At 44.3% G+C, this 13,525-nt stretch overlaps 1 protein-coding gene across 2 annotated transcripts in view; it reads right to left on the bottom strand.

Annotated features, from left to right (window-relative positions):
- Positions 1-12,860, bottom strand: part of PPP1R21 (protein phosphatase 1 regulatory subunit 21) — a 70,918-nt gene extending 58,058 nt beyond the window's left edge. For both annotated transcript variants that reach the window (XM_075595836.1, XM_075595837.1), the window contains exons 1-4: positions 11,990-12,860; positions 8,238-8,306; positions 6,310-6,456; positions 1,646-1,747 (exon numbers count right to left, since the gene is read on the bottom strand). In XM_075595836.1, coding sequence (XP_075451951.1) covers positions 1,646-1,747; positions 6,310-6,456; positions 8,238-8,306; positions 11,990-12,046 — 375 coding nt within the window. In that variant the 5' untranslated portion in view covers positions 12,047-12,860. The remainder of the gene's footprint in view (positions 1-1,645; positions 1,748-6,309; positions 6,457-8,237; positions 8,307-11,989) is intronic.
- Positions 12,861-13,525: the final 665 nt, after the last annotated feature.

Raw genomic sequence — 13,525 nt, 5'->3', positions numbered from 1 at the left:
AAAATGCACGAATGTTTGTGAGTTTTTATTTTATAACCCTGTCCAGGAAATTAAAACTGTGCAATTGATTTTACACATGGAGCGGGCGCTTTTCTTCGATTTCTTTTGCTTTGGTTCGTTTAAGGATGTGGTTGTGTCCATGAACAGAGCTGCCAGGATCCAGAGGATATCTGCATTGGATCCTTTTTTCCCCACAGTCATTTATCAGCATTTATGATAAGTTCTGGACTTTAACAATTTTTTTTTTTTTTAGAATAATCTTGGCAACCATTGTTCATTATACACCAACATGAACAGAAGCCTGTTAGTTTATTCCTCAGTTATCTTTAATAAACCAAATTAGAATAGCCTTAATCTTTATAGTTTAAGGTATATTGTATGTTATAGCAGTTAGATCAATTCATTTAATAGCTACCTATATGGTTTATTGTAGGCGCTGTCCTATATCTCATGATCTTATACAAATGAGATAGATATAAATACCTTCTCTTGGAATACGTTTAAAAAAAATAAAAATTAAGAAATGCACCTGTCTTTTGGAAATACGTAACATCATTAATGATCCTCCTTAGTGGTAACCAGTTCATCATTTAGAAGACACCGGGAATATCCCACATTGCATGGAACAGTATTTGCAATAATGACCAAAGCACATCACATCCTATGGTCTTAGAATTTCATAACAAGGTTATTTAAAAAACAGGACTTGAGATTTTGTTTTAAGAACTATAAAGTACTTTATTCCATCAGGGCTGTGGTTCTCATACCACTCCTTGGGAACCATTTGCCACACCAGGTCATAGAATTGTGATAGTGTGTGTTTTAGTTATCGTACAGTTAGACCACATTTTAATGGTCAGATATAACATTTCCTTATTTAAAATAATAATACAGCCAAAAAGAGGGAAGGCGTTGAGCATCCTGGCCCCATGCAGTTATACAATACAGTATACACTTTTCTTTAGGTTGCCAGGCTTGACCACAAAGCATATTAATCAACTTCAATCTTGTGAAAGAGCAATTTAAATGCTTCTTTTATAAACATAGAAGTCTAAATAGTCATCTAGCGTGTAACTTAGGAGTGTAAACCATTGACACCTTTGGAGGTTTCTTCATAGAGCGGAATGGAAACCGATGTGTAAGGAGTATGATTATCAAAGGTTTTGCTTACATAGTAGAATACATAGAGAATTATGTCAATAGAGCGGAATGGGAACTTTCGCCGCAGCCCTTTGGCCACGACCAAAATACCAGCAGCGGACACTTCGCCGCATTGTCCGGTCCGCCTCGCACCCAAATCAACAAGTCTGTCGCTCAGACAACTGCATGTTTAAAATGTCCCAGTGGGGACCGCTACACAGCCTAGACAGGCCGCCCCCGACGTGCCATCTTTAAATGTTCCGCGGGACATTTAAAGATGGCGCGTTGGAGCGGCCTGTCTAGGCAGTGTAGTGGTACCACGTGGGACATTTAAACATGCAGTTGTCGGAGCAGGCAGTCGGGCGCGGCAGATCTAGATTGTCAGGTCAGCCGCAGAAGCGGACATCGCGGCTAAGTGTCCCTCGGCAAAATGTCTTAGAGGCTTGGTTACAGCCAAACGCCCTAGACTGTAATTGAGTGTCTAGAAGGCAATATAGTTACTGACTTGTATGTGCAATCTCTCGTTCTCCTCTATCTTCTTATGAAGGTCTTCATCAAAGACATTCTTTTGCTCCTGACTAAGCTGAGAAGAGGACTCCACATTTTTCTGAAAGAGACGAAACAAAGTGACAGCACATCTTGCATGTTTTTACTTTTGGAGAACGTTCACCGTACAAAGTGGGCCTTTAACACTGGATTGACAATTATAACGTACTATGTTAAATAAAAACAAACATTTACTTAGATTTCATAATAAATTATCCAAAAAAGCAATTATGAATCAATGAGAGGCGACTACAATTGCCTCGGAGGATAAATGGGAGAGTTGATATTAATAAATTGGGAAGAGAATGTTTGGTGAATCCTCATTCTATCAAACCGTCAGAGGATGTCATGCTATAAAATATTTCATAAGTGAATAGGGGACCAAAATGAGATACTTTAATATTATATGAAGTTTGATATGCTGTCAGCATTTGCATGATTTATCATGCTCTGAAGATGTAGTTCCTGATGGGGGAGAGGGGGAGAGATCCTGTGAAAATGTATATTCTTTATAGAATCAGACACATTGTGTCCGATCATGTAGCCCTGGAACACTGAAGGCCAGGAGAAAACAAGGAGAATATCACATTTAAAGCAGCACTTTTTATTGTTTATTTGCCCTCAGAATCTGAGCCAGGGGCCGTAGGTTCCTGAGAAATGTACCTTTTCATTTGCCTGCAAAATGTATTTAAAACTCAAGTTGGCTGTTGGGGCCATCCAATAGAAAGATATTGTCATGGGAGACCAGGCAGTGTACACCATGATCATACATTGAGCAAAACAGGTAAATGAAATAAATTGTAACTTTATTCACAGGAAAAGGCAAAAACACACAATGTTACACAAACTGCATAAGAAAAGACACACTTACATGGGAACTGGGGTAAAAAAACAAGACTCTCCTAGGTGCAGGGAATTCTACATAAGGCTTTTCCCCTGACTGAGACTTAGGCTGCGCTTATAGTGCCGTCGATGGCGACACGACGGGTGACGTCACCCGTCGCCATAGGCGAAAGTTACCCTATTTCCTCAATTCTAAGACGCACCTTTTTTACGATTTTCACATGTCTGAAATCGGGGTGCGTCTTAGAATCGATGTATTAAAAAAAAACTAATAAAAAGTGTCTATAGTACTAAACCCCTCTTTTCACTTACCATGTTTCAGGAGAGGTCCCATGTCAGTGGAGGGAGTGCGGCGGATGTGCGACAAGACAGGTCCCAAGTCTGCAGGTGAATGAAGATAAGTAAACGGCGGGCGTGCGGCGGCGGCAGTGGCAGGAGAGCTGAGCAGGAGCAGAGCAGCATAGGGGAGCGGCTTGGGAGGTGCACACTGTAACCGGAAGTCAGACACCGGTCAACTTCCGGTGTTACAGTGTGCACCTCACAAGCCGTTCCCCTAATCCTCTCTGCTCCTGCTCAGCTCTCCTGATATTATTATTTCCTGCTGCCGCACCACCACCGCCCGCCCGCTCGCCCACTGTCTTTTTATCTTCATTCACCTGCAGAATAGGGACCTGTCCTGCCGCCACACTCCCGGCCGCTGTCCATCTTCAACCATCTGCAGACGTGGGACCTCTCCTGCCCCGCCGCCCGCTTCATCCTCTGCTGCCATGGGACCTCTCCATGGTAAGTGAAAAAGTAATTTTCCTCAATTGTAAGGGCCAAATAGATGGTGCGTCTTACAATCGATGGCGTCTTACAATCGAGGAAATACGGTATATTTCGCTGGGCGTCGTTGTCACGAGTTTCCGGGCATTTGATTGGTTCAAGGGCCATCACGAGGCAACAGCCCTTGAAAAATCAAATTTTGCCGGCTACCAGTTTTCGCGATGGCGCTCCATCGCATTCGTGCTTACTATAAGCGCACGCGGCGGCGGCGGCAATGCGTTTGTTTTCGGGCGACGTCGGCACTATAAGCGCGGCCTTAGCCTGCAATATCCTGGAACTGAAATCAGCCTGTAGTGCCAGACGCCACCCCTCCCCTCTCTCCAGAGGTCTGGATTTTAACTCACTGGACTTGGTGCTTAGAATCTACAAATCTGATTGGCTCAGGGGTTTATAAAACTTCTGAGTTGCATTCACAGAACCCTGCAGCCAATCCAGGCATGGGAACATGTCCCACCAGCCAATCATCTGGCTGATGTCAGAGGCAGGGGGCGTGTTGAGCCAGCTCAGGACGCCTTGTGGGCGGGACATATGTTCTGGCCAATAGGAAAAGTGCCTTCGATCGACATCTTTTCCTTAGCCATCCCATTGCCTCCTGCTGGGCAGGCACCACTGAGTCTAGCAGACCAGAGAGTCTCCCCCACAGGGGGGAGAGGGGGGTCTCTGTTATCCGGACCCAGTACTGCACCCTGCCCCGTCCACTTAGCACCCCAACACCTCTCAACATCCCATCTCCTCTTTCATCAATGGATTCTATGCAGACTAGGTGGCACCTTAAACACATGCCCAGGCTGACTGCATAGAGCCTTATAGTAAATGTAAAAACACCATAAGTCATACTTTATTACAGCATACATTTTGGGGTACCTCATTCGGTTGAGGCACCCAAAAAATCAATATAGGTTCTGTGACACCTTGGCACTAACTGGGGTAACCGCCGTAACGTAGGGATTCCCTCAGCTACAGGGATAACTGCTCATTCCTGTGCCTCATTTTACTGTGCACAAAGCAAATATACACTTTAAAAACCTACGTCTTTCTGGTATGGGAAATAGAATAAAAGGCTGCACTTTACTTTTCACTAGCCATATTCCCCACACACTATTGCATAGACTTCGTATGGATTCTAAGAATCCACATGCAACCTTTTATGTATGGTTGGAGCACCTCAGAACCTCTGTACCGGAATCATAGGTCAAAGATGGAATGATACCAAAAAACATATAATTTAATGTATACACCAGAGAACTGAAAAAAAACAAACCCACATACCACAGCCACTAAAAAATAAATACATAAACATAGGCAGTCCAGTGAAGGGATAAGGCGAGAGGGGAAAACAAAGAAAAAAGGGGGACAAGACAATACAAAAATGGGTGCAACAAGAGGAGACAGCAGCCCCTGCTGTCTCCCCTTGTTGCACCCATTTCTGTATTGTCTTGTCCCCTTTTTTTCTTTGTTTTCCCCTTACTGGACTGCCTATGTTTATTTATTTTTTAGTGGCTGTGGTATGTGGTTTTGGTTTTTCAGTTCTCTTGTGTATACATTAAATTATATGTTTTTTGGTATCATTCCATCTTTGACCTATGATTTCTATAGACAGCGAGTGCAGGATAGCTTGGATTATTGTATATTATTAGAGGAATTGGGTTCTCTTCTATCCTTGGCACCCTGCACTGCATATATACCAACTACTATTGCTTTGTGAGTGCTGTTTATCAGTATTTTTGTTCTGAGAACCTCTATACCGGTTCTGAGTGACCTGGGCATTTACTGGGTTATTTAGATCTTTGGTCAACGAATGTGTCAATTCCACACTTTGGTCTTGGGGAATTCATTTAACTCAATATCAACTAATGGCCATGACCCCGAAATGAACTCCTTTCTTAAATGTCAAAGAAACACTACAGAAAATTATATTCACAGTACTTGCCAGATCTCAGGACAATTTGTATTGTAATTTTTACAGAAACTGAAACGTTTGAAACAGTTTAATCTGGCTGCTATCTGCATGCCTCAAACGTCATCCATCTGCAGAATTGTTTTTAAGAATACAGTTACAACTTGCATGGAGATTGCATTCATATCTTGAAAACCTGCATCATAAGAATCATCATGATATCCTGGTCTGCTCTATCAAATTAAATTGCCTTGTATACTAAAACATACTCAACCATAATTATGTCTCAATGTATCTATTCCGGTAAAATATTTTACATCAAGGACCCTCGTCTTACTGCATTGCTATTGCTCGTCAATAAGCTCTACATTTAGGTCAGTCCCAGGCTGTGATGCTAATCATTAGGATATGCAATTCCACTAAAACTTCTTAGAACTCATGACCTTCAAGATGTTATAAAAAAAACATCCATTCTGACTAAAAAGGCAACATATACTGTTTATGAACGCAAGGTATATTGCATGATTGTAGGCAAAACCTCTCCGATTTCAAATTTATCACAATGAACTATCCATGGAAGAAAAATACCTACATTCTTAAAAAAATAATAATAATAATAATAAGAGTGTTTATCTGGAACATGATTACATTGTGAATCTTGCTCACTCAGAATATCCTTAATACAAAGTTACACACTTATTTCAATGATTCTACACTCATGTCTCATTAAAATAGCATGATCTGGCATCGGTAGGTGCATTTCAAGGCATTTCAGGTGCTGACCTCTTACCTGTACGACGGAGCAGAAGAACATTGCGTTACTGACTCCTCTGGAGATTGTGGAGTTAAACCAGCTCCCCATACAAAGCATTACTTGCTTCCCAAACAGTAAAGGGATACACAGATTATTACAAATAACCAAACCAAATATCAAAATGTCAAACAATGCAATGACAGCTGTTTTCTTTGTGTTAGGATGGTTGCTGCAAGAACCTGCACTTAAAGTGTTAATACAATGTGTGAGGCTGTTCACACATTAAGTGTGGTTAAAAACTTGCCTTGGTCTTCTTGCCCTTGACTTCCAGCACAGATAGCTCCCCCTGCAGCAGCTCCACCCTCTTGGCAAGCTGCTGATTGCGGAATGTTAGACTGTCCATCTCCTGCTGCAGTTTTCTCAGTGACTGATCCTTCATCTTCATCTGCTCCTGAAATGAACAGACAGTCCAGAACTCAAACACAGTATTATGAATACTCATACGCAGGGCCGCCAATAAGGGAGGGGGGGGGGGGGGCGGCGCGAGCCGAGACAAGTGTTCCAGGTCTTGTGGCTGCGGGGTGCCTGGCCGCCGGACAAAGCAGTTGAGTTCGACCTCTGGCCGTGCCCAAATTCTTTGCCCGGCTGCCAGTCCTCTCGTTGCAGTCGGGCCACGGCTCACCCCAGCTGCGGGCCTCCCTCACTGACAACAATACACCTACGCCGAACCCAGCTTCCGGCATGCCCCGGCATGGGACAGTGTTGGTGTCAGTGAGGGAAGCTCACAGCTGGGGAGAGCCAGAGCATGGCGGCAATGAGAGGGCCAGCAGCCGGACAAAGCGGTTGAACCCGACCTCTGGCGGGGCCCCGGCTCTCCCCAGCTGGGGGGCCTCCCTCATTGTCCCACGCAGGGCCTCTCTGAGGCCCACACAGCAGGGAAGAGCCGGTGCACCAGAGGCCTGAGACCATCGCCAAGGTAGGCAAGTCTGTAGGTATTTTTGTGTATGTATTTGGGGTGGGGGTGGGTGGATTTTTTGCTGTATGTATTTGGGGGGGGGTGGATTTTTTGCTGTATGTATTTGGGGGGGGGTGGATTTTTTGCTGTATGTATTTGGAGGGTGGAGGTTGTATGGTTGTATTCTGTATGTGGGGAGGGGGGTTGTATGTATTTTGGTTGGTGTGTTTTTTTTTTATATATATTTTGGGTGGGGGGGGGGCTGAATGGGAGGATGGCGCAGCTAGTATGGAATATCTGCCATTGTGGAGGAGGAGTCCGGATCGGAGCATCGGTGGAGGTCTGCGGCAGCGTCCACGCTGTGACCCTGGGTGGTCTCAATACCTATTTTTTTACCTGCGAGTTTAACCATATAAAAAGGTTTACTCTGGTATTAAATGCAATACTTGAACCAAGTCCATTTTCCTTCTCGCTCTATAAACTCACTGAAGCCGATTTCTGATTTACCCACAAACATCTAGTGATCCTGGACACCCTTTCAACACCATAGTGCTGTAAAGATATTCATTCTATCCGGAGGCTTCATGTCATATTCCCAAAGTCTAACTGCTGATTGCCCAGCTTAAGTGCAATACATGCCGGCTTTATCCAGCTAACCTGTGAGGGCGTCTATTACCCTTCTACCTCAGAATACACACTTTAATACGCAGAATTGCACTATTGGTGTTTTTTCTACCCCACGTGCTTCCTGGGAGTTACGCTCCAATCTTTGCATGTGTGTTCCAGTGAGACCTTGCGGAGGGTCTTTTCCTTGCCAAAGGGGTTGTATTTGACACATTTATATTTTTGTTACATATATGTCACCGTTTTTCATGTATGTTGTTCTTATGCATCCTATTGATTGAATTTGTATTTGTTTTATATGGCCATTTTGAACTACATTCCTCAAACAAGACACACATTAATGTAAATTATAGGTTCCATAGCACCCCAAACTACAACTTTTCATACTCCATTACATAATGTTGGGTGAACTTTGTATACAATGCATACCACATACAGGTTTGCAAACATGATCGCAAAAGTTTTTATATATTCAAACCGACTATTCTCCTGTTCACCTTCAGTATACAACGCATTAACCCCCTTTGTACCAGATGGGCCTGCTACACATTGCTCTGCATAAAGGGCATTTTAAATAATGCTGTCTGCTTGATTTGAGGTGTCTCAAACAGCGGAGGGGAAAACCAGTAAATAAAACAAGAATTAAAGTATACCTTCAAGGCTGCAGAGTTTGCTTGCTCATCTACAACAGCCTTTTTCAAAACCTGATTCTGTGCACGCAGCTGAAATGGAAAAACAGATTTCGTTATTGCATCTAGTCCACCAGAAAAATGAATTTTATACCAATTCTACATTATATTTTAAATACGCATAAGTCAATGCCCATACTGCAAATTCAAGTTGTGTGGCTGTACCTTATCACCCCATAAATGTATTATGGCAACTAACTTTGTTAAACTTGTGACAGTTCAAGATTAATGATTGTCCAATTCATCAAATGGCTACCACCCTTTTGAGAGCAATATATTACGTGGAGTAAAAAACTACCGAAGACGTAGGTTTTATTAACACGAATCACTGAACATTCAGAATAATGTAATGGAAATAATTTGCACATGTACTATAATAGAGGCACTGACCAACAGAAAGAATTAGTATTAAATACTCATATACAACATTTATTGAATATACAGTATATTTCACAAGATGGTTCAAAATACAGACCGCAAAGAAACAATTTACACAAGTTGAAATAAATCAATCCGACTGTGCAATCTTAATTCACACTTAGGGACAAGCAATAAGTAACAGAGGGTCAGTAATAAAACCAAACCATGAAAAGCCACTGCCTAACTACAGCCTTGATTTCACATTTTTCACATTAAAACAGCAGTACAGGTTTCACTTTTTTCTTACAGGATTCAAGCAGGGGGTCTTCGGAGCTGAACTGTTAATTTCAGCTCTGGGGACCCCCTGTTTCCAGAGATACTTACCTCCTTAGGGGGTGCCGGCATCTCTGCAGTCAGAGAAACTGTGGACCTAACAAAGGCAGCGTTTAAAGGTCCTGTGGGCCAATAGGAAGCGGTGACGTCATCCGGTGCAGCTTCCTATTGGTCCGCAACAGGGACATTTAAACTGAAGAGATAATGGCACCCTCCAAGCGGGGCATCTCTGGAAGCAGCGGGTCCCCAGAGCTGAAATCAACAGTTCAGTTCAAATAAAAAAAATGAAGCCTGTATTGTATTCCCCCCCCCCCCCACTTCCCCCAGAAGCCTAGGCGTTGAATTTATATGTTATAGTCTTCCCTTCCAAACATGTCTTGCTCTTTAACAAAAAATAAATAAATCATTATTTTCTTAATCTCTTGCATCTGAGGTTACCAGAGCTCCATTTTAACTCTACGGACATTTACTATTTCAAACGCTTACATCTCCTGAAATGGATATCAGCTCTTAAAAATAAAAACAGCGTTGGAAAGTAAAAAAATGTACAAAGCAAAAAAACGAAGTGTCAATCAGTACATTTAATGCAGCTGAAATGTTTACACCACTTTGTGTTGATACCTAAACAGTGGGCGTTACAATGCACACAATATGTATATTTATACATACGTGTCAATTCTAGGTTATACAATGTATCCATCAAAACTGCCCAGTCCTATTTTCTTACATTTAGGTGGTAATTAATTTACAGGCTCTCGTTAATCTATGTCCCTGGTTTTACTGGTTGTAGAAACAACACAAAAGCAAATTAACATGACGGACTTTGTCTTAGATACCAAACCTAGTGAAGTACAAATACAGCCTGCTACCAGCACACATAATATTAAAGGTACAATCCCACTTCCTTCAACCTGTCTTTAGAGGTTTCCTTTTTCAATCCAGATTCACGTAGCTTATTGTGAAACCCCCTTCAAGTTTATATTGTTATTTTGGTGACACACGTAGAGATCGAAAAACTTTTTGCAACCTCAATAACGTAACCCTGATCTCTCCATCTTTCATTTGAGTTAGGCATGAGCCCAAAAAGTTATACATTTGCAGGGTATTCCATTATACTGTTAGTGCTTTTTAGTGGTTTCAGCGTAAACCGAAAATCCATTTAGTTGCTCTTAAATTTCTCGCCAGTTATAAACAACAAAATGGGTGAAATGAGTGCTTTCAGAAGTCTGCTCACTATAAGACTGTTGGGAACTTCACTTTAAGGGCTCGTCCAGGCCAAGAGCGAGCACGCAGGTGCTACATTGAGGCAATGTGTTTGACCAGCGCGCGTGTGCACAGCACTCAGCGAGACAAATCAATTTGATTTTGCTGCTCGCTGGCGCGTCACGTGAACGGTTCGCCCAGCGAGGGAGCATCATCTCCGTGACAACATAGCCACGCCCCGTGCGCGCAACTAGCTGGCCAGGAATCGCTCCCAGCGCCTGACGGCACGGCGCTTGAGCACCCTACCACCCTGGACAAGGCCTAATACCACAACGCTACAAAGAGACCGATTTTCATGATCAGCACATTATTATTGGGAGGCTAGAGCCAGCAAAATAAAAAACAATTGCTCATCGTCTACTGTAGTTCTAGTAAATGAATGGTTGGCTCTTCCCTGCCCTGCAGCTTGCTCAATGCTGCAATGGGAGAGAGAAATAAAGGGTAAGGAAAAGACAAGCATAAGTGCCATGTACTCGGCAACTCTGTTAAATTACACAGTAAAGAAAACGGGTTGCATTTGCCAATTAGAACACTGCTACAGACCAGGGGTAGCCAACTCCAGTCCTCAAGGGCCGCCAACAGGTCAGGTTTTCAGGATATCCATGCTTCAGCACAGGTGGCTCAATCAGTGGCTCAGATGACTGAGCCACCTGTGCTGAAGCAGGGATATCCTGAAAACCTGACCTGTTGGCGGCCCTTGAGGACTCCAGTTGGCCACCTCTACTACAGACTTTACCAACACTGATTGTAGCCATGAAAACTGCAGGTCTGTGATTGGCCGAATTCCGAAATCATCTCTCCCTCGAGGCAAATACCTTAAAAGGCTCTCTAACCACCTTATTTTGCTGTGGTGGGATATTAAAATAGCTAAGGGACAAAACTATTTTCTAGGTACAGTACCATGTGATGTACAATTTTAATGTAACATCTTAATTGTTACTGTGACCCTTCTTACGCTACAACCTAACAGCGTGCATAAGTACAAGATATATAGATATAGATAGATATATCAGTGAGAACAGTCTAGTACCCAAAATTCCCACTTGCTCGTAAAATTAGACTTTAAATGATGATTTCAGAGTCTGGTAAAAAAAAAAAATTTAAAAAAAACATTTCAACCATGTGACATCTACGGCACCAGGTAAGAATTAAGATGTTAAGAATAGCAGGAGTAGGTATAGACTTGGGATACACACAATAGAATCCTAAATATTCAAAAAAGGCCCAAAAGCAATTGAGGCATTAGGTTTCCAAGCAGGCAGAGAAATGGACAGTCTATGTGAACCATATATACTTATATTGGGAGACAGTTCCATGTAATCAGTAAGTCGACTCTTCCTATATTGAATCAGAGCACATAAGAGATATACATATAGCAGTTCCTAAACCATTTCTTGCAGTGCTCGTTTCCTGCACTTTTTACTTGCCCTCTAACCTGCCCATGTCTTCCCAGAGATGCTAGGAATATTAATTCCCATTAAGAATGCTAGGGATATTAATCTGTTATAGTACTATGTCAGGGCTGATTAATGCTTTCACAATAGATCAGAAGATATAAAACAATCCATGGTGCAACCCACAGTAAGTATTTAAAAGGGAGTAACTGCCTCACATGCACATTTTATCTACGCGCACCAGAAGCTTGTACAAAAACAGTATCTACTTGGTGGGCAGTGGGGTTTGACTGTCGATTGAGTCTATAATTTTTGTGGCCATGAGAGCTACACGAGACAAGCTTTGCGGAGTATATTACGTTTTACCTTGGAATACTCTTGTGCCAACTTCTGATACTTCCCCTGTAGGTCGGCGCTGGCCATACTGTATCACTTGCCAGCTCGAGTGCCTCTGTGCAAGCTCCTGTTTGCCTTTCGTGTGTATGTATGATAATGATGACAGTCTACTGATGGAGGGTGGAGATGCAGGCTCCCAGTCTGTCTGTTGAAGGGTGGAGGAGTTGTGTTGGATGGAGATGCAGGCTGCTGTGTCTTTCTGCGGTGCAGGCTCCTGGCTGGGTGAAGGTGGGACAGGCTCCTGGCTGGGTGACGGTGGGGCAGGCTCCTGGCTGGGTGAAGGTGGGGCAGGCTCCTGGCTAGGTGAAGGTGGGGCAGGCTCCTGGCTGGGTGAAGGTGGGGCAGGCTCCTGGCTGGGTGACGGTGGGGCAGGCTCCTGGCTGGGTGAAGGTGGGGCAGGCTCCTGGCTGGGTGACGGTGGGGCAGGCTCCTGGCTGGGTGATGGAGGGGGCAGGCTGCTGGCTGGGTGATGGAGGGGGCAGGCTGCTGGCTGGGTGATGGAGGGGGCAGGCTGCTGGCTGATGGAGGGGGCAGGCTGCTGGCTGGGTGATGGAGGGGGCAGGCTGCTGGCTGGGTGATGGAGGGGGCTGGCTGGGTGATGGAGGCGCACACTGTTTCCTGCCTGCCTCTCTGTGATGTCGGTTCTGTGCCCCGCAGCCCGTGTCTCCCTCTCTGGTGTCAGCCCCTTCGCACACTCAGACACCGATCACCTCTCATCGGCGCAGCCCAGCCTCAGCGTCTTCAGCTGGCGGCGCTGACAGACCACATCACAAGCCTGCGCCAAGCAAACCCTTCTCACAGCAGCTCCCGGGGGTTCCGTCTCGTGCGCGAGGACGCAACGTCGCTCGTCGCGACGTCACCGCGTAGTGTACTTGCGGCTGGTTCTGATCACGTGCCCGTGTCACAAAACAGGGATGCGCCGCAGAGCCTCCCCATGTGCCCACAGTAACAACGTGCAGGTGTGAATGCACAATATGAACGTGATATACAGTACATGATATGTAATGCGTACACATACAGTGCATAGATTATAGTGCAGAGGGGCCGGGGCTGATTAAATGGCTCACACAGACCTCAGTTGAGGTCATAATGAAATGTATTTGTCATACTCTGCTTTATAATCACATTAGCTTCAGGCTCCATGAGTTACTGTTCTCATAACTTAAACCAAACACGCTATAGGGCACTCATGATAGAGCAGGCTTTCTCAGAGCTGTCTCGCCCTATTACATATGTAACATGGCTGGTCCTGTTGCTTTTCTGCCTCCTGTCACACAAGCCCTGATATGTATTGCAGGCTGTGACAGGATGATCTAGGGCTATTGGCCCCCCTTCTGCTATCCTCTGATTGACAGGAGAGGAGGTGACATGGTGTGTGTGTGTAGCCCAGGGGCGCGTAAACTTTTTTTGCTGCCCCCCCCCGTGCCTGCTCTACTGCTTGGTGCGCCCCCCTCCTTACGTCGCGCTGCGTCACGTGACGTCATGTGATCCGCGGCGTAATTTGAT

The sequence above is a fragment of the Ascaphus truei genome, chromosome 4 (assembly GCF_040206685.1).
Source record: "Ascaphus truei isolate aAscTru1 chromosome 4, aAscTru1.hap1, whole genome shotgun sequence".
Lineage (NCBI taxonomy): Eukaryota > Metazoa > Chordata > Amphibia > Anura > Ascaphidae > Ascaphus > Ascaphus truei.
Note: the sequence above shows the minus strand (reverse complement) of the source record. Positions and strands in the feature narration are given on the sequence as shown.